The following is a 19,552-nucleotide window of genomic DNA, read 5'->3' as shown; positions in this document are numbered from 1 at the left end:
GCACTCAGCCAATCCAAGAAAGGCTGTATCCTCACTAACGTGGCTAAATCTGAAATGTTAAAAACAGTTTTTATGTCCTCATTAAGCTGGTGTTTTCGGCCACCAAAAATAGATGTTTCTTTCTCTTCAAAGTGGATGAACTTGGAAACGGTGGTCTGTTGCTGCACTGTGGCGAGGTAAAAGGGGTTTCACAAAAATGCTGAGGTTTGACGGTCATGTGATCACAGGCATTTGACCTGTTTTTTAAAGATGTTGACTCACTGGCACAGTCATTTTCTTTATGTTTGTTCTGTAAACAACAAACAATGCCACCAAAACTGCAGAGAGCTGTTTGACTGGCATTGCACAAAGCTGTTGGCTTGTGCGCATGCCTGGTAAAAGACACAGTGTATGCTAAAAGAAGCACTGGAAATTAAACAAAACACATCTTAAGACAGCAAAAGTACATTTTAGCAAGGGCTTATGCTCAGCTGAGGTGGTAAAGATGTGCAGAAATGTGATTTGAAGTATTTACCACTGCTTTTTCTTGTCTTATTTACCGTGTGTAGATGTGGGATAGCAGCCAAACCAGAAAGAAATCCCACCGAAAACAGTAAGACAGTAACATCACACAGTATCCGCAGACAAAAGACACAAATTCATTTGATAAAGAAACACAGACAACATTTTAAAGTTACAAGAAGTTCTTTGATTGTATAATAGTCCTATCTGTTTGGCAACAAATGAAGTTGCTTAGTGCCCTCTATAATCCTCCTTAGACTTCTTCCATTTTCTAGTGGGATTAAACCTTATTCCTTTCTGAATCAAGAGTCTAAGGATGGAGGGTGTTGTATGCTGCACAGTTTGTAATGCCCCTTAATGACAAATTTGTCATAAATAAAATTTGAAACTGATAACATCACACGCCCAACAGATTCATTTAAGGGAGGATTTGTTTAAAAATGTGTGTTGCATTGAGACAGAAACATATCTAATGACTTTTAACACCACACAAAAAGGCATGATGGAGGTACTGTGGGATTTCAGCAGGAAAGGAATAAGCTTTACGTCTGTTAGTTATCGTCTGTTTCGACGACAGCCAGTAGCCACATGTGATCGCTCACAGCTGTGGAAGGCAGAGGAGGCTTTCTTTCCTTCAAATTCATGACGTCACTGTGATCTACAGCTGGAAGACATGTTTGAAAAGGGAAAAGAGGGTCTGTTGCTTTGTGTTGTTTTGCCTGCTGGGACCACATGGGTTTAAAAAAGTCAGAGTGAATTCCAGACTCACTCTCGCAGCCTGAGAAAACAACCCAATCCGCCTGCCTGGCTGTCACTCTCACCTCCTCTCTGCTCTCTGTCCCTGTGTAGGACAGTCAGCAAGGACAGCTGGCTGAGTGCAGATGTGTAACTGCATATATGTAGGTATCTGAGTTTGTGTGTGTGTGTGTGTGTGTGTGTGTGTGTGTGTGTGTGTGTGTGTGATCCTAAGAGGTCACAGGTCAAGCTGTGATTCACAGAGATCCACGTTGTTCCCCTCCCAACAGGAAGGGAGGGCACTGTCCATATGCTGTCTTCACTCACTCTCCCGCACACACACACACACACACACACACACACACACACACACACACACACACACAGGTTCACACGCTCAAACACAATACAGATCCGTACAGTTACAAAGTCCGACAGGTACCCACAAGCTCTCATAAATGTCAACACTGTGCTGAGTAAATCAGTGTTTTTCACACTGAAAGCTGATCATTAAAGGTACAATGTGGAGAAGTAACTAAGTACTTTTACTCCGAGATCATTGAATCAACTCCTGCTCAAAGTCCCGAGAACCCGATACAAGCACTGGGGTGATCAGGCCTTCTCTGTCGCTGGCCCCAGACTGTGGTACACCGACATGCGCACCATCACGGACCTCAATCTTTTTAAATCCAGGCTTAAAACTTACTTATTCAGACTGGCTTTAAACATCTATCAGCAATACGTATTGATGTGCGTTTTATTGTGTTTTATTGTGTCTTATGAAATTTTATTGTCTGTTAACTGCTTTAGTGTTTTATTTGATTTTATTGGAAAGCACTTTGGTCACCTTTGTGTTGTAAAGGGCTCTTTAAATAAATGTTGATTGATTGATTGAAGTATTGTATTTAAGTGCAATTTTGAAGTACTTAAATTTTACTTGAGTATTTTTGTTTTCTGCTACTTTATACTTCTACTGGACTACAATTCAGGCATATGTTGTACTTTTTACTCCATTCCATTGTCTAGACAACTTCCGTTAGTTTGCAGTTAGTTTAATCATGCAAAGTGTAATAAATAATTATATTATGATGTAATATTATAGATTAAGATAAAGCTTTATTTATCCCTGAGGAGAAATTCACAAGTTACCCAGCAGATGAATTATACAAAGTAATTAAACCACCAGCTTCAGCGTTAATGAGGTGAACACATGAATGCATGTTATTATGAAATACGCCATTCTGCAGAAGGAGTATTTTTACTTTTGGTAATTTCACGATATTTTGATGCTTTTGCTGCGGTACTTTACTTATTTAAAGACACAAGTGCAGGACTTGAGTTGGTGCCAGTTGGTTGTGGTAGCCAGAACCAACGTGCCAATGTGAAAAACAGGAGTAGCAGGACAGCTTGCTACATAAATATAAACAGAGTGGAATTAAAATATTTTTAAACAAGGAAGAATCTGACACATTTGTTAGACCCTCGAGGATACACACCACACATTTTTGAAAAAAACAGTTAAGCATAATTTACGTGTTTACGTGAAAACACAAGTGAATCTGAAAACGCTGGCCCTTGGATTTCAAAACAGAACTATTAGAAGACTCGGTGTGAGTAAGTGGACCCTGACTTCTTAACATGCTGAGATCTTCTGTCTCATCCAGGCTGTGTGATCACTTGTTTTAAATGTCATTGTAGCAGATCACAGAGCACAGTTCATTTGTTGGGATGTGGTTGGATATATTCAAACACAGCACAGGTGATAATGGAGAAGGAGGGCGGGGGGTGGACGGACAGTCCTGAGATTCCACCAGCTGAGCCTGAACAAAGCAAGCGTGTCTGCTGCACTCTTATTGCATAATTGTTGTTTATAGACTGAAAGAGGATGAAGATCAAACTGAAAATACTAGCGTGGACACATGCGGTCTAAGTGCCAAAGCAGTTTAGGACAGCAGTGTGAAACTTTAGGACCGTAACATGAAGACACTTTCACCCACAACCTTCTGTCTCTATTTTGTCTCCCCTCCCCTCAAATACAAACACTTTCACTATTTAAACACACTCACTGACACTTGTTTGGCTCTCGCTGCTTTTTCTATGAGATTTCTTTATTTTCTCTCTGCCGGCAGGATCCAGAGAAATACACCAGATGTGTGCAGCCGGCAGACAGCTCCATACAGATGTGTCCTCACAGCATCTGACATCTTTTACAAACTTTAGAGGTATTACTCTCACACGCACTATGGAGGAAGAATTTGTATTTACCATCACACACAGAGGTAAAAAAAAAACAGCTGTGGACAGCTGTGTTCTCTTTCTCTCACACACACACCTTGTTAATGTACAAACATAAGAGGAGGTGCAGAGCAGAAATAATCCCTTTAAAATCTCAGGTTATAATCTCCATGAGAAACTGTTGCTTCTCTGCAGTCTCTTCCCTTTTGTCCTCATCAGCACAGCTTGAAAGAAACCTACAAAATGTCTCACACTGGTCAAAGCAACATTTAACAGGCTTTCTGGGGACAAAATAACCACCCCACCACCACACAACAGCTCCACTGGTTCAACTGAATACACGTCAGTGTTTAAAGTCATCAGTAATAAATATAAGGAGTGTTCTTTCACAAAGTCAATGATTCATATTTATGACACCATGGTCTTTATGGTAGCAAATTATATAGTGCTGAGACTTCACAAGTTTTTAAAAAGTCTTCCTCATGCCTCTTCTTCTGACAGAAGGAATGATACAACATATTCACCACAGACAGTTAGGAAACTTCCAGTGTAAACACCTCTATCACAGAAACCACTGACCAGTGCTTCTGGATTGGATTTTTAAATAATATGACCAAAAGGAAAATATGAAATATGATAGCTGTGCCTCATTGTCCTCACAGCTCTGAATACTGTGTTTTTTTTCTCTTTGGTTAGTTTCAAACAGCAGAAAAAAATATTCTCTGTTAAACTAAACTGGACAGTGAATGGATAAGATTTTTAAACAAATGGTTTGAAACGTGACGCCTGATTTCTTAATGTGGGCTCATTTTTATTGCAATACAAACAAAACATTTGCTCCAACCAAAGTGCAGTTACAGCCTGTAAGATCATTACTCTCGCTGCAGAAGAGACACACACCAACATAAACAAAGACCAGTTCTCACACCTCTCCATCTGGACTGATCGTTTCTATCACAACAAGCAATAGGGACACACACACATGCACACACACACACACACGCCATTACAAGAATGCTAAAACAAATGTTTACTGTTTACTTTGGACATCTTGTTGTTCTTATTGTTTATGTACTTTCACTTGCAATTGTTATCGTTGGGACTGTAAATCAGCATCAGTCATCACAGTTTATGCAATATGTTTCCATGATTACAGGGAATATGAATATCATGCTGTCAGTTTTCGATTATTTGTAAATGACAGTAATAATTGTTTTTATTGATATGAAAAGATTTCTCTTCTCTCTGGAGTTCAGGGTCTGTAACAGCACAGCATCATTCAAGTCCACATCCACAAAGTAAATGTTTTCTCTTATTTTGAGCTGCCAAACCCCAGATGATAAGAGAACTATCTCAGCATCAAGATAGTTTCTCACACATCATTATTATTCACTTTGGAGTTGCTCTGTGACTACTGACCAACCTTGCAAGTCTTTGCTTTTTCCTCTTAGTAGCTGATTTTTCATAGAAAAGTTAGTAAATAGATTTAAAAAAAATACTGAAAGTGTTGCAGTAAACTGGAATCCTTGAATCCTTGAAAGTCATCATACCACACAAATTACTTTTTCAAAAAAGCACTAGCGCCCCCCAATGGATTAATCCATGTAGCTGTGAAAATCCCAGAGATATTATTTCAATAAGTGAATAAAATTCAATTAAAGAAATGAATACAAAAATAATAGGACATCACTGCAGTCAAATAGAAACTACAAGTACCACAGTTTTACATTGATAATAATATGCATATGCTAGAGATCAGCTGATGCATATCAAATGTATCAGAAGTTGTGTCCAATTTAGTTTGCTGCTGATTCGGATGTCTAATTGTGCAGTCAGAATCAGCAGGTTCAGTATTACCTGTATTTGCACATTTTTAGCCTGTGTATTAGTTACACGGCGGCTAAAACTAATGCAGCCTCATACAACAAGAACTTCATGAAAGTTTGTGCCACTGTTAAAGTGTAATCAGTTGTGTAGAGGGGAGCTTCTATGATTTTGTCCACCCCACCTGTATTGTACACACACCTCTCTGTATAACACAACAGTTCACCGGGACCACAAACCACAGCCTACAGTTGAATCAACAGCTCTCTGAAACACTTTTAGTAAAGCCTGAATGTTACATAACGTTCACGGAAAGATTAACTGTAGGATTGTTGTATTAAACTGCATAAACTGGCAACTGACTTCATGTTTCACCTCAAAAAGTGAGTCATTTCAAACAGGTCCAAATTTCAGGTTTGCATGGCTTAGACTGGGCGAGATACTGCATGTTAACATGCAGAGAGCGCCCTCTGCTGGGCATCATCATCATAATACAATCAACTACAGATCGACTGTTTATCAGGTTCCATATTTAGAATTAACCAATTATTAGTATCTATGTTTTGTTTTGTGAGATTACTGATTAAACCTAAAAACCTGCTACTTTGGCTCCGATACAGCATCCTCTTTCCGTAGTCATCACTCTGTGGTCTCACTCAATATCCCACCCACAACACTTTTTGATTGGTCACACGTCACAAGTGACTATAGTTATCAAGTAAATGTAGTGTGGCAAAACAACATTTGCCTCCAAAATGTAGCAGAGTAGAAGCATACAATGGCAGAAAAGAAAAGTTTTATTGGGATTATCTTATGATAGATATTCATAAAACCTTCAAGGAATATAATGTCTGGATTTTTAGTCAAAAGATCAAACATCACAAATAAAAGCCCTGTGCTTGAGGAACAGTCATGTATGGTGTTTTACAATATTTACATTAATTAATTCGTGATTTATTATTTACAAACAAGATGAAAACTGGACCAACAAACTACTAAATATCTGAACATGAATGGGTGAAACCGCCTCACATCCACCTTCCTGCTACAGACCGCTTCTAAATGTGTCGTGTCTGTGTAATGTCTGTTCACAAAATTATGAAAAGTTCAGTTCAGTTCAACGAGGCGCCTTGATGCAGACCTCACTGACAGCCTCCTGCAGTTTCTTAACCGACTCCATCACCAGCCGAAAACTTTCGTGGAAGCTGCCGTTGCCTTCGTTCACCCAGGCTGCCTGAAGCTCTCTGACCCACGTCAGGATGCCGTCCAGCTGCTCCTGCACCTCCTTCTGCTCCTCCAGCTCAGCTAGCAGGGCCTGTCTGGCACACACTTCTGCTTCATAGGCTCTCCGGAGGTCAACAAGAGACGTCTCCAGCTTAAGCACCTCCTGGAAGAAGCGAGACCACAGTCAGATCACAGCATTTCTTGTACTTATTCACAATTAAACGATATCTGATAATGACTGTGTTGTAAAATTAAACACATAATCATCAACACCAATCAAACCCTCACAAATACGGAGCAATAGACATAAATGGCGACACATGGCTAATATAAGTTATATATATAAGTTATTTTTATCAGTATAGTAAGACTGTTACTGGATTTTTCAGGCCAACGCCAATATCAGTATCTGACTAAATAATCTCAACTCAAGATTACCATTTCCTTTTGCTTTCAACCACATGTCAGAGCCTTCATCAGTAGATGGAGATATACAAAAACCTGTTATCACATGACTTAAGTTTCATTCTTAGGTCACACGATGAAAAGCGAGCCATCTCCATGAAAACCAAGCAAACCCAATCTGCTGATGCAGTGGAAAACTGAAAACACTAGTGGACCTTGAGTTTAGAATACTTTGTCAAATTTTTGGTGAATTTTTAATATAATAAAACTAATCACATCAAACATATCTCTTTGGCTAGTAATTTATCTGTAATAAACTAAGATCAGATGATAATATCAGCCTGGTCAGTGTATCAATGGCTCAACTTGTCAGCATAGGCTTGGCAGATCGTGGATTTTTGTAGTACTGGTATAAAATACTGGTATAGTAGATCTCATAAAAAGATAGAACTTACTGACAAGACCAGGATATACCGAGACAGCATTTCACAGATGAAAAGTAAACCTAAAATATAACAGCCCAGACAATTTACCAATCAGGCTCCATGACAGAAGTATGGAATATACCTGTATGTATGTTGTTTGTATCAGAAGTAGGTGCAGGTATGTAATAACATGGGCGTATTAGGTATCGCAACACTACAGAGGCAGAGCTTTATTTTGAAAATATTTGAATAAAGTACATATTGAGCGAACAGCGTGGGAAGTGTAGGTCTGTCACTGTGCAGGAATTTTGTTTAAAAACGCCTTCACCTACCTGTAGGTCTTGGGGGTAGCTGTTATGTGATTTGTCCTCGGGCAGCAGGACATTTGGCGGCACTGAAAAGCAGCGGGTGACAAGCAGCGCTTCCATTCGCTCCGCAAGCTGCTTGAACCGGTCTTCGAGGAACTGTTGAAGCTTTCGGCTACACTCCCTGGCCCGAGACTGGAGCAGCTCGTCGCCCCCGTCCGACTGGCCTTTACTTAGCTGCCTCACACAAACCTTTTCCACAACGGGCAAAATGTCGTACAGGCAATCCTGGAAGGCGCTATAGACCCGTAACATACAGGTCTGCGGCGTGAAGCCGAAAAACTGTGTCTCGTACAGTTTTAATGTCGACGGAGAGAGACTGCTCGTCTCATCATCGACTTCTCCGTGGGTATCCATCTCGGTTTCTTCCCGGGTTTCCCGCGCCATGTTGAACTGCTGACGTTCAGCGGTTTCCTTCTTCTTGTGACACCTTTCGCTGTTGATAAAGAACGAGATGGCGCATTACCGCCACTCAGTGGTACGGAGTGTGGCTGCAAAGCCTAATAAATAAGATAAGATAATCTTTTATGGATCCCCAAATGGGAAATTCGAGATAAAATATAATGCTAATAATATCATACGTTCAGTTTATTAGTTTGTTATTAGATTCGTTCTTCTACTATAGTTAAATGAAACAAAATAGTAATAAAAGTAATATAAATGGGTTTTAGTTTTAATTGTCATATGTGTGGATATAATATGTTGCTCATATTATTATTAAACTAATTAAATTAGTTTTTTTTATTAAACTTGTAGATGCTAAATATAAGCAATCTTCACATATTAAGCATAAGGTCAGGCACACAGACACACACATACAAATAGAGTAGCACAGAAACGAGTTTATGGGTGACAGTTACAAAAATTGCAGTCAACAAAAATGTCACTGAAGAAAACTGTTATCAGTATATAACCTGATTTTTTCCCCGATGATACTGTTTCCGATATTAGGCTTTTGTATTTATCACAGGATGTGTTTACAACCCAATGGACGAAATATTACCAGATCCACACCTCATTTCTTTCTGTAAATCTTGCTCAGTATTTTGTCTATTTTTCTTGAATTGTTTTTTGCTTGGCTTGTATTTCAGTTTCTTCTGTTGTTTCCTGTATGTTGTATGCAGTGAATGTATGTTCTTAATGAACTGTTAATTTAAAAGAAAAGACAAAATTGTCATTGTGACGTGTGACGTACGTCTCGGACACGCCCCCTTGTTCGAACGAAAGGGGCATGCGCGCGTCCTTACTTCCTCCACGGCTCCAGCTTCTTTTCGGTCCGTCTGTGTTGATAGCGGCTTTCGTTTCTGCACGTGCAATCTTTCCTATGTGAATCTTTCTCTGTGGGACCAGTTTATAAGCTCATCCTGCTCTGTCAGAATAGGTAAATTAACCGTCGGTGTTGAGTGTTTGTTCTTTATAAAACTGCGCAGTCGCTTGCATGGCGAGGGCAGAGGTTACGACTGGAAGTTTAGCCGGGTTTGCCCCTGTTAGCATAGGGATGTTAGCTAGCTGATGCGTCTACTTTTTTGTTGTGTTGTTGCTAACGCTAGCTAGCTAGCAACCGCTGTTAACGCAGTTGAAGTGCGACAAATACAGCGGGTTACACGGGTATCTCATTATCTGAAGCTAAATTCTGATGTTTCCTCTGTGTTGTCTTCTCTTCAGGTGTAAAGCCATAGGAACCGACAACCATGGGGGCTTATCTGTCGCAACCTAACACAACTAAGACCTCTTCTGATGGCGGCAACAGCAACATGAGCTACGGTTTCTCTGCCATGCAAGGCTGGCGTGTCTCCATGGAGGTGAGGCGGAAAATGAATGAACGAGTGAGAGACAACCTTGCTGCTGTTCTGCTTCGAATGCAGCGAGCAGAAAGTGTGTCATTGTAAATGGCGGGGTAAAGGGATGTGCGGCTTTTCTCCCTGGGTTTGTTTGTATGGAGATGATTCGTGTCTTTCCGGAGTACACTGAAAGTTCCTTACACTCCCAAACCGGCTTTTCTCTCAGCATCAGCTGCAAAGATGGATGAAACCAATAATTCATCCCAGGGTCGTTTTTTTAGTGCACTGAGTTGAATTTTAATAAATCTCCGCAGTTTAAATCGCGCCAGCTCGCATGTAAAGAAAGTTCATCACTGCAGCTGACAGCTTTGAGATTGATGTCTGTGTCTCAATCATTTAAGTCACTTGTGCCGAGAGAATCAGACACATTGTCTAATCATGTTTCAACCAACTAGTGGTAATACACCAGCTCTCAGCAGAATAAAGGGTAAACTTAATTACTAATTTTATGCACGTGAATAATTCAGTTAAAAAACGTGCTTGAAACGTGTGCTGTTGTAATAACACAAATCTCTGTTAGTGAACAGAAACTTCGTCACCAGCTGAAAGTCTTTTGAACAATCTGTATTTAAACTCTATGGCAGTGTGTGAAAATAAATTGTCGAGGTCTTCATTATTAATTTTTTACTTACTCTGATTCACCTATTCTAAATCTACTAGTTATTTATTTTTCACCAGAAGATGAATTTTTATTGTTATGATTTTTACCAATCTGTAAACTGTTATGTCATCTATATTATAATGTGCATTTTTTGTTTACTGTGTTGCAGGATGCTCACAATTGTATTCTAGAGTTTGATGAGGAGACAGCCATGTTTGCTGTGTATGATGGACATGGAGGTAACATACACTTGAATTACATTACTTTCTACTGTCTTCAGTTTGCAGGATACATTGTGCCATTCACAGCACTTTCATGCTGGTTTAACAAATATTTTATGCCTTTAACTAATGCTAATACAGACAGTACACAACAAATACTGCCCACAGGTTTTATCTGTCACAGACAGCAGCCAAAAAGACCAATGTTTTTAGATCACAAGACGTCTATTATGTGTACACACCTAGCATGAAAATTTCTAACCTGCTGTCCTCATTCAGGTGAAGAGGTTGCTCTGTACTGTTCAAAGTACCTTCCTGACATCATCAAGGAGCAGAAAACCTACAAAGAGGGCAAACTGCAAAAGGTGAGAAGCCATAGAAACCACAACAAGACCCGCCTTAAACAATTTTCGCAGAGCAAACTGGATATGTGCTGCTCAACTGAGGCATAGTTACAAATTCAGAGAGACGAGAGGCAGTGTGTTATGAACGTGTGGTGACCACACTTCCTCTGTTCAACTGTACTGACACATTCAGAACACTCTGCATAGACCACAACTTGAATCCCAACAAAAGTGAACACGATATTACACTCTTTTTCTTGGTGTTTACTGACACACGTTTTTGCATGTTGTTTTAAGGCTCTGGAGGATGCGTTCTTGGCCATCGACAGCAGAATAACAACAGATGAAGTCATCAAGGAGTTGGTCCAGATTGCTGGACGGCCCACTGAAGAACCCCCCTCTGAAAAGTTAGCAGAGGAGGACGATTGTGAGTACACCTCCCTTACAACAACATGTATGTAGTAATGTTTGATATAGAGGAGAATTGTGAGGCGTGTTTAGCATAAACTAGGAGAAAAGTGATAATGACCATAACAAGTAAAGAAAACACTATAAGCACAATCAGGGAAATGAAAATGAAACACAGAAAAGTATAAGAGTGCAACAGATACAAGTCTCTCTGAAGTCTGTGCTTGTTCGTTGTTGGTAGATAAAAAAACAGTGTTGTCAAATCCTAATGATTAATTATGAATCATTTCAGTGGAGACAGAAGAGGCAGCTTTGCTCCATGAGGAGGCCACAATGACCATAGAGGAGCTGCTGGTACGCTACGGCCAGAACCGCAATGCTGTCAAACATGCTGCTGCTATCAGGTAATCTAATGGACTTGTTATTTGGATTTTTCATACAAGGTCAAAGTATTTTGAGCCTTGAAGAGTCTGCAAAATAGGGGACCTGAATTTCCTGGGAATGTAACTTTATGGAAAACTATATACTTTTTCTGTATTATATTTCATCAGGAATCATATCACATTAATCAAATAATGATAGCATCAAATTGCACCTGTTTTTAAGTTTTACAGCACTTTAGTTCATAAGACTTGTGTGGTTGATTCCTCATTATTTCCTCTTTGTGTTTTGTTCTTAGTGCGGCTGCTAAGAAGGCAGCCTGCTCACTCCCTGAGGCCTCAGGAGACAAAGAGGAAGGTGAAGAAGGACAGAAGAAGGAGGGGGTAAATGGGGAGGTGGAGGAGGAGAGCAATGGGAAGGTGAAGGAAGGCGAAGGAGCGCCATGCGGGTCCAAGCTGAGAGCTTGCCGGAGAACAGGAGGAGGTGAAGGCAGTGGTGCAGGTACAGAATTGGGAGGCTTTAACAACTACATTTTGTCTGTAAAAAGATGATATGATGTGAAAAAAAACATCTCAAGTTCTAAACTTCTTTGGGTTCCACTCTGCAGCAGCAGACTGTGGAGGATCAGGAAGCTCCAACGGGGAAGAAAAGTCTTGTAAGGCAGAAGGAGATGCAGGTCCCTCCTGCTCCTCTTTGTCCTCCAAGGCTGCAGGAGATTCCAAGTCCAGGTTCTTTGATGACAGCGAGGAGTCTGAGGAGGGAGAAGAAGAGGAGGAGGGCAGTGATGAGGAGGTGAGATCAAGAGAGCAGAATAAAACATCCAAGTTGTTTGTAGAAAGCTCACTCACTCTGATGATTCTGCAAAGCATTGTAACTTTTTCATTTTAATTAGGATGGTAGCGAAGAGGAAGAGGGTGACAGCAGTGAGTTGGAAGAGGAGGAGGATACAGAGGAAGGAGAGGAAGACTCTGAAGATGAAGAAGAAGAGGAAATGTGTCTACCTGGAATGGACGGCAAGGAAGAGGTTTGTACATAAGGGAGTGTCTGATGAAGCTCATCGAATGCACCTGAAATGCAGCACAGACAACATAGTGTGTCTAATATAAGATGCCTTGACTTCTTTATAACCTTTTTAGAAGTCAAGTTGATGTCTTGGGGTTCGGAGCTGATTGAGTGAGATATTGACATTTTTTGGAGACGCCGTCTGCTCTGGTGCATCATACTGATGAGATGTTGGTTTTGAGCACAATAAAATGATGACAGGCTCTGTGCTTCCCAAGCCCATGGCTGGTTGCAGGTAGAGAATACTTAAACTACATAAAATAAAAACACTCTCAATCAGTCTCAAAACTTGAATTTCCCTTGGGATCAATAAAGCATCTAACTATCAGAAAATATTTCTTGTATTAAATGTTATCCATGACAACAATAAAGTAGAAGGATATTGCGTGTGATTTAGTCAGCTAAAGCGTGGGAATAGCGGAGTTGTTGATTTGTTGCTATGGTCTTGGCTGATTTAAGAAGGTGACGTTGATCGCATTGAGGTACTAAATTAGTAGGACTTCTTGTCAAATTGTTATGAAGTCTTCTCATATGTTAATGTTCATTTGTGGAATTTGTCATTGGAAGCATTGTATGCAACACTTTCCAGCCAGCCAACAGCCTGTAGTTTGTTGGATGGCCACATAGCAGTTGAAGCCAAATATAATGATTTGTCATTACTTTGTATACATGGAATAAGCGTTGGCAAAGCCTTGAATTCTTTTCTCTGCAGAGAGCTTTTGCTTACATCATGGGGTACAATAAATTAGGGGTATCTGACAAAAGATTCAGATCAGATTTTTTTGTCTTATATGGAAAGAGGCATTGGTCTTTTAATGTTGGTGTAAAGTATAAGGGACGTTTTAATAGTATGTCACGTTTACCATTTTCGTGTATTCACAGCCTGGCTCAGACAGCGGCACCACAGCTGTCGTGGCTCTGATCCGAGGAAAACAGCTGATCGTGGCCAATGCTGGAGACTCTCGCTGTGTGGTGTCTGAGCGAGGTAGGTCCAGACCATTGGATGCTTTTGAATCTTTGTAGAAGTGTTTTGTAAAATAACTAAAATCAAAGTGTGCAGTCTCATACCACTTCAGCCTGTCTCTGACACCCACCCTCTCCACTCTGTTTTCAAGTTGTCTGTTCGTCTGTATTTATGTATGTGTCAGTCTTGTAAATTTGATATCTCAAACACCTGCAGGGATATAGCTTTTATCTTGGCTTACAAAAATACCCTATTGTCTTTCCACAGTCAGTTGATATAGTCATGTTACTGGCTGACAGCCACTCAAAATGTTTGGCTCTCTCATAGTTGCCACTGAAATCCATATCAAATGTTTTAATAAAAAGCTTTGCAGTAATCTTGTGTGAAATGTAAGAGCTCTGTTCCCATGTTGCTGTAGGTAAAGCTATCGACATGTCGTACGACCACAAGCCAGAGGACGAGGTGGAACTGGCTCGCATCAAAAACGCTGGAGGGAAAGTGACCATGGATGGAAGGGTCAATGGTGGACTGAACCTCTCCAGAGCTATTGGTATGACAGACCTGTTGTGTGACTTTAGACTAGTCTTGAATTTGTCGCATCAGAATTAAACTTAACAGTAGCTCTTAGACCGTAATAATTCTTTGTTGCACGCTCTCCTCCTCTGGGATGACAACATCTGTGAGCAGAACAAGTGTCTCTTAACAAGCTGCAAACATGGACTCTGATTCCCAGGTGACCACTTCTATAAGAGGAACAAGGTTCTGCCTCCGGAGGAGCAGATGATTTCTGCAATGCCAGATGTCAAAGTTCTGACACTTAACGAGGACCACGACTTCATGGTCATCGCCTGTGACGGCATCTGGTGAGTTCGAGTGGTTAGTGACAGTTTGTCGCAGTTACTGCTTATTCCTTGGGTTCCACTTTTTTCTTTAGAGCTCTTTAACAGCCCCAAGGAAAATGATATAAACCTACACACATGGCTTTCCAGAAATCAAGTTACGCAATTCAGTTTGACTTCAAACTGAGTGGACAAACACACTTGTACAGCATGTGCAGTGTATCGACCTGTTGATAAGCCCCGATTCCTTATGTGTTGTGTGCAGGAATGTGTTGAGCAGTCAGGAAGTGGTGGACTTCATCAGTGAGAGGATCAAACCTGACCAGAGTGGCAATGTCAAAGCTCTGTCGTCCATAGTGGAAGAGGTGAGAGAGAGAGAGAGAGCTCAAGTGTTGAGGAGTCACAGTCAGACTGTAAAACTGATTGACTTTACTGTCTGCAGTTTTCTTCCATGTATAAAAACTGTATCTTTATAGAATTAGATCTAACTGTGGTGAATGTTAAAAGTTTGTACCATGTGTTCACCAACCTTCAGAAAGGTGGCATTTTCAGCTGTTATTTTCGCAGTCTCCCATCCACCGCTGAACAAGCTAATACGAAAGCCGACTTTGTGTCGACTAATTAGCCACGATTCTGGAAATATGGCGAATTCTTGTAGCCATTCTGAGATGTCAGCCTGGCATTGAATCCACTATAGTAGTAAAAGGGATGATGTGTCAGGACCCTGTGCTCCAGGGTTGTAAACTTTATAACTGTAGGACCAATAAAGGGATTACTGTTTAACTAATGATGATATTGAAACATTTGCAGTGATTTCCACACAGCCAAAACAAATTCTAATGTTTTCCTGATGGTTAAAGTTTGATCAGAAGTTTGTAGTGGCCTTAGTTGACTCACAGACATTGTGAATAAATCAGAAATAAATACTCTTGTGAATAATTTCAAATCACGTGTCACTCTTGACAGCTGTTGGACCATTGTTTGGCCCCTGACACATCTGGAGATGGGACAGGGTGTGACAACATGACCTGTGTCCTGATCACCCTCCGGCCACACTCGTCCTCTGCTCATTCAGATGACACAAAGAAGAGGAAGCATCAGGAGGAGGCAGAAGGGACTGAGCTGGAGGAGAATGGAAATGACAGCAAAAAGGCTAAAAGTGACTAAAGGCAAAGAGAAACTGTCCCAGAGGGAGCAGCTGGTCCCAGGCTACACCAGATACACCAGAGACACAATATATTCAAAATTAAATTCTGACCTCACAAACATCAGTTCACCCTAAAACAGAACCTACAAATACTATACGGATGCTCAAAGATCAGCTGAACTAAGATCATCAGTATAGTTTTTTGTCGTTAGTTTTAGGTCACTTTAAAACCCCTTCCAGTTGTTTCTTTTTATTTGCTCTCGTTGGAAAGAAGCTGGACACAGTTTTACTTCTTAAATTCAGAAGAGGCAGACTCACCACTCACTGGCATGCTGAATAGCACATAATTTTTCATATATTTGTAACTAGAAGGAAGATGCTGAACAAACCGGTGTACAGAGACTAGTGCGCATCTCTGAACAGCTTGAGATGCTTCACCATCTCTGCACTCTGTTACTGTAGGAAACTTTCCGCACAGCACGCGCAGTTTGTTTTAGTGGAAGTTTGAGGATAGCTCTTGTAGTGACCAGTGTCTGATTGTTGTTCACATCTTACAGTGCGACACATGCGTTTTCACTGCGGTTTCGATGCATGAAACGTACACATTATTTTTCCAATTTGAAACTGCGAGATGCTCTCTGTGTTGTGGACAAATTAAGATAGCTATTGCATTGCATCGAAGTGCCATAAAAACCATGAATTCCTTTCATAGATTTCACATCCTCAGCTTAACTAAAACCAGATAAGGGACCCAAAAAGGCTGCAGATTTGAATTGTATTTGCATAAAGGTGATGGTTAAAAACAGCTGATCAGATGAGACAATATTTGTTTTCTTTTTATCCTAGATTGAAGATTGACAATGCAGTGAGAAAGCACCTGTTGATCTCATGTCGAGCTGAATGTGTTGGTACCCTATTTCAGGTTCCTCTCCCATATTGATATTGCACCCCGAGTGTCCTCGGAGGCAGTTTGTGTTGACAGCCAGCAGAACTGAAGGATTTGGGGTATTAGTCCAGCTGCTCTTGTTTGCCATTTTTTTTCCTCATTAGCACCCTTTCATAAGGGAGGATTTTTTCAGTTTTGTTGGTCACATAACAGCCCAATTATTAACAATATGTCACGTCTTTGTATTCATTCCTGTTTTATTTTCTGTCTTGATCAAAATCTGTAAATTTCAGTACATACACAAGAGAGGTGGTGGGTCGGTGTAATAATATATATTTTTTTTTCTCCCAGGAACATGGATTCAAGTCATGTTTTTCATAAAATCAGCGTTCTTGATGTTAGACCCTTGAACACCCACATCAGACCTCTTACTCAAATCTTAACCTTCTTGGGGTTTGACATCAAGAATATTTGATCTCCATGATTGGATTAACATTTTTTTTATGCTCATTAACTATTCACGACTTGACTTATCCATCCTAGGAAAAAAGAAATTGCACCCTGGACTGGCCTGCCACACACATCATCTCCAGGACTCTACCACCCTGCATCCCATTTACTCTCCCTGTAACACCACCTTAAGATCATCTCTAGTGCGTGTTTTAAGTAAAACGTATTTCCAATCAAAAGATTATTTTTCTTTCATTCCTGATGATTCTTTTTTTTCTTTAATATACCTTTTCTGACCACACTATGGAAACACCCAGACGCTGGACTGCAGAAAGGATGCACAAAGTTGGTTTTGTTTTGTTTTGTTTTTTTGAGTGCAAATACAGTTTGAAGTTGGGAGAGCCAAGATGGTATAACTGTTAAGAATATCTTTTTTTTCCTTATTTTTCCTTATCAGAAGTCTCATTTAAACCATATTGTGACTGTAAGTCTGTTTCTAGTGTACTATCTCGTCACCATGCCCTTTTTTCTGTACATAGTTTTTTTCAATACTTGTAATTGAAGAAAAAGAAAATGCTTTTTCTTTGTAATTGTGAGACAATGTGACATTTTTGGTGCATAATCTTTTGACACCAGTATGTAAGTACATACAAATACATTTTTTAAATAATGAGACAACTGAGTGTTCCTTTTTTTGTTTTGCTTTGTTTATTTAGTTAGCTGTTTTAAACAGCCAGTGCTGCATCTGCTTGTTAATCAGTGGTTTCAGAGAAGTCTTTTATTGTGAAAAGTCGTTCATTGATTTGATATCTGCCCCTGAGGTTAACTTGAGCACAGGATTTTTATCACACAATTTCCTGCTTCTGCTCTTCAGACAGTATTTGGGTTTATCAGAAGGTGGTTTGATCATCATGATATCCAGAAGTTACTGAACACCAGGCTCACAACACATAACGTAGTTTGAATGATGAGTGGAATGATTGGGTGTGCACACCACAAAGCTGAAAATATTTTTCCACAGTTAATGTGACATGACTAAGCTGTCACATCATCTTACTGACTTTTTTTTAAAAATGTAATCTCATTAATCAAAGCCAAAATATTGTAGTAGTATTAATTAAATTTCAGCACAAAGCTAGTGTTCGATTTCTGCTCCGCTTGCATTATAGCGACTGGATGATGATGTTCATTCAGGACTTTGGTTCAGCACAAGACATTTCCCTAACTACTGACCTGCTCGTAGTACCTCCTCTACCAGCCAGAGTGATAGAAAAGGTGCTGGGTTCATTCATGTTTCACAGAGGATGAACTTCTTTATTTGTTTGTTTTTTAAATGAAGAGGTTTTTGTTTAATGCTGTTCTCATAATATTAATCACCTGTTGTAAGAGTATTTTTTTTTTATTAAAAGAAGCTAAAATGTTAATGTTAGCACCAAAATAAGGTTAAAATAAGGTTAAAAGCAGGTTTAACAATTAGCATCTTTCACTTAGTTCAATTATAGGATGCAGTAAAGTTGGCACTAAGTGTCTACGGACATGAGTAGCTTTGTGGCTGTAAAAACTAACACCATGCTAACATGCTCCCTGTCACAGTGTTAACATGCTGCATCAGCTAGAGCAGAGTGTTAGCATGCTAACGTGTTAATTATCGCTGAGCTGAACAGTGTAGCTCAGGCTATACTGAAGTATAGGACAGATTACACATTGCGACCTGACGATAGCATTAGATAAGAGGTAGTATGTCACCTCAGAGGTTACAAATTTCATGACAACCCGCACAGTTCTCAAAACATTTCACTCAAAGGTACAGTTGGTGTTGGTTTTGTTTGAAATGAACAGTGTGCTGCCTGCAGAGCATCACAGTCAAACTGTTGATTTTCTTGTAGCTTATGCACAACAAGATATTCCTGCAGATGGCAGCAAAGACTTTTGGTCCACTTCAACTGATGGCTGGATTCCTTAATAAAGCAGAAAAAGCTAACCACGTACCATGAAAGGTAGAGTCTGTAGGGTCTCATCCCAACCAGAGAGTCAACAAGGATGTCCTGATCAGTAACCTGAATCAAAAAGGGCTTTTGCCCTCCATGATGCATGATCACAGTCCTTCTCATGAAGACACAATGGGTATATTATGCTTTACATCTCAATAGAAGCCAGAAAAAGCAGGAGAGGACAGACTTGAGCTTCCATCGGCCTCGGGGTCTCTCTGTCCTGCCCTGCCATTGGCTGCTGCTCTGCAGTCCTGGTGATTGCTGTGCTCCCTGAGGATCACTGTTGCTGCAGGAACAATAGAAAGCAAAGAGAGGAAACACACCCTGTCCTTGGAATCTAAAAATGTCATCACACACACACATTTTCTCCCTGTCTTTAACAGGAAGGATGTCTTTTTTTTTTTTTCGTGTCTGTTGATTAGCGGCTTCAGTGAGATACCGATACAGTGAGTGCATGCAAAGTTTGTTAGTCTGGCAGTTCATTCTTATGCTACCAGCGGCAGAAATACAAGGCAAAACACAGTTGGGTTTGTGTGTATATCAGTGTGAATGTGACTTTTTGTCCTTGGATGTAAAATGAATATGAAGTGAACTGCTCCGCTCTGTTCTTTGTTAGACTGCTGTCCCAAAAATAACAAGCATGGCTGCTTCTTCTGAGCAAACAAATCACAGCTGCAAAACCCTTTTCAGCTACTGAAAATCA

General features: G+C 40.2%; 2 protein-coding genes across 3 annotated transcripts; one reads left to right on the top strand and one right to left on the bottom strand.

Annotated features, from left to right (window-relative positions):
* Window positions 1-6,069: 6,069 nt before the first annotated feature.
* Window positions 6,070-8,144, bottom strand: mis12 (MIS12 kinetochore complex component). The gene is made up of 2 exons (XM_046384365.1): window positions 7,682-8,144; window positions 6,070-6,682 (listed from the first exon to the last, which is right to left on the bottom strand). The coding sequence occupies exons 1-2, from the start codon at window positions 8,099-8,101 to the stop codon at window positions 6,413-6,415; spliced, it is 690 nt and encodes a 229-aa protein (XP_046240321.1). The 5' UTR covers window positions 8,102-8,144; the 3' UTR covers window positions 6,070-6,412.
* Window positions 8,145-8,934: 790 nt separating this feature from the next.
* On the top strand, window positions 8,935-17,533 carry ppm1g (protein phosphatase, Mg2+/Mn2+ dependent, 1G). 2 transcript variants are annotated; one of them, XM_046384352.1, is made up of 14 exons: window positions 8,935-8,988; window positions 9,380-9,516; window positions 10,326-10,395; window positions 10,657-10,742; window positions 11,019-11,148; window positions 11,422-11,533; window positions 11,809-12,011; window positions 12,118-12,302; window positions 12,403-12,534; window positions 13,455-13,557; window positions 13,955-14,086; window positions 14,270-14,399; window positions 14,641-14,740; window positions 15,342-17,533. In XM_046384352.1, the coding sequence occupies exons 2-14, from the start codon at window positions 9,406-9,408 to the stop codon at window positions 15,540-15,542; spliced, it is 1,695 nt and encodes a 564-aa protein (XP_046240308.1). In that variant the 5' UTR covers window positions 8,935-8,988; window positions 9,380-9,405; the 3' UTR covers window positions 15,543-17,533. The 2 variants fall into 2 exon arrangements, with proteins under 2 accessions (XP_046240308.1, XP_046240299.1); XM_046384343.1 differs by having other exon boundaries at window positions 8,936-9,095.
* The last annotated feature ends 2,019 nt before the right edge of the window (window positions 17,534-19,552 follow it).

This window comes from Scatophagus argus, chromosome 1 (assembly GCF_020382885.2).
Source record: "Scatophagus argus isolate fScaArg1 chromosome 1, fScaArg1.pri, whole genome shotgun sequence".
NCBI classification, from domain to species: domain Eukaryota; kingdom Metazoa; phylum Chordata; class Actinopteri; family Scatophagidae; genus Scatophagus; species Scatophagus argus.
Note: the sequence above shows the minus strand (reverse complement) of the source record. Positions and strands in the feature narration are given on the sequence as shown.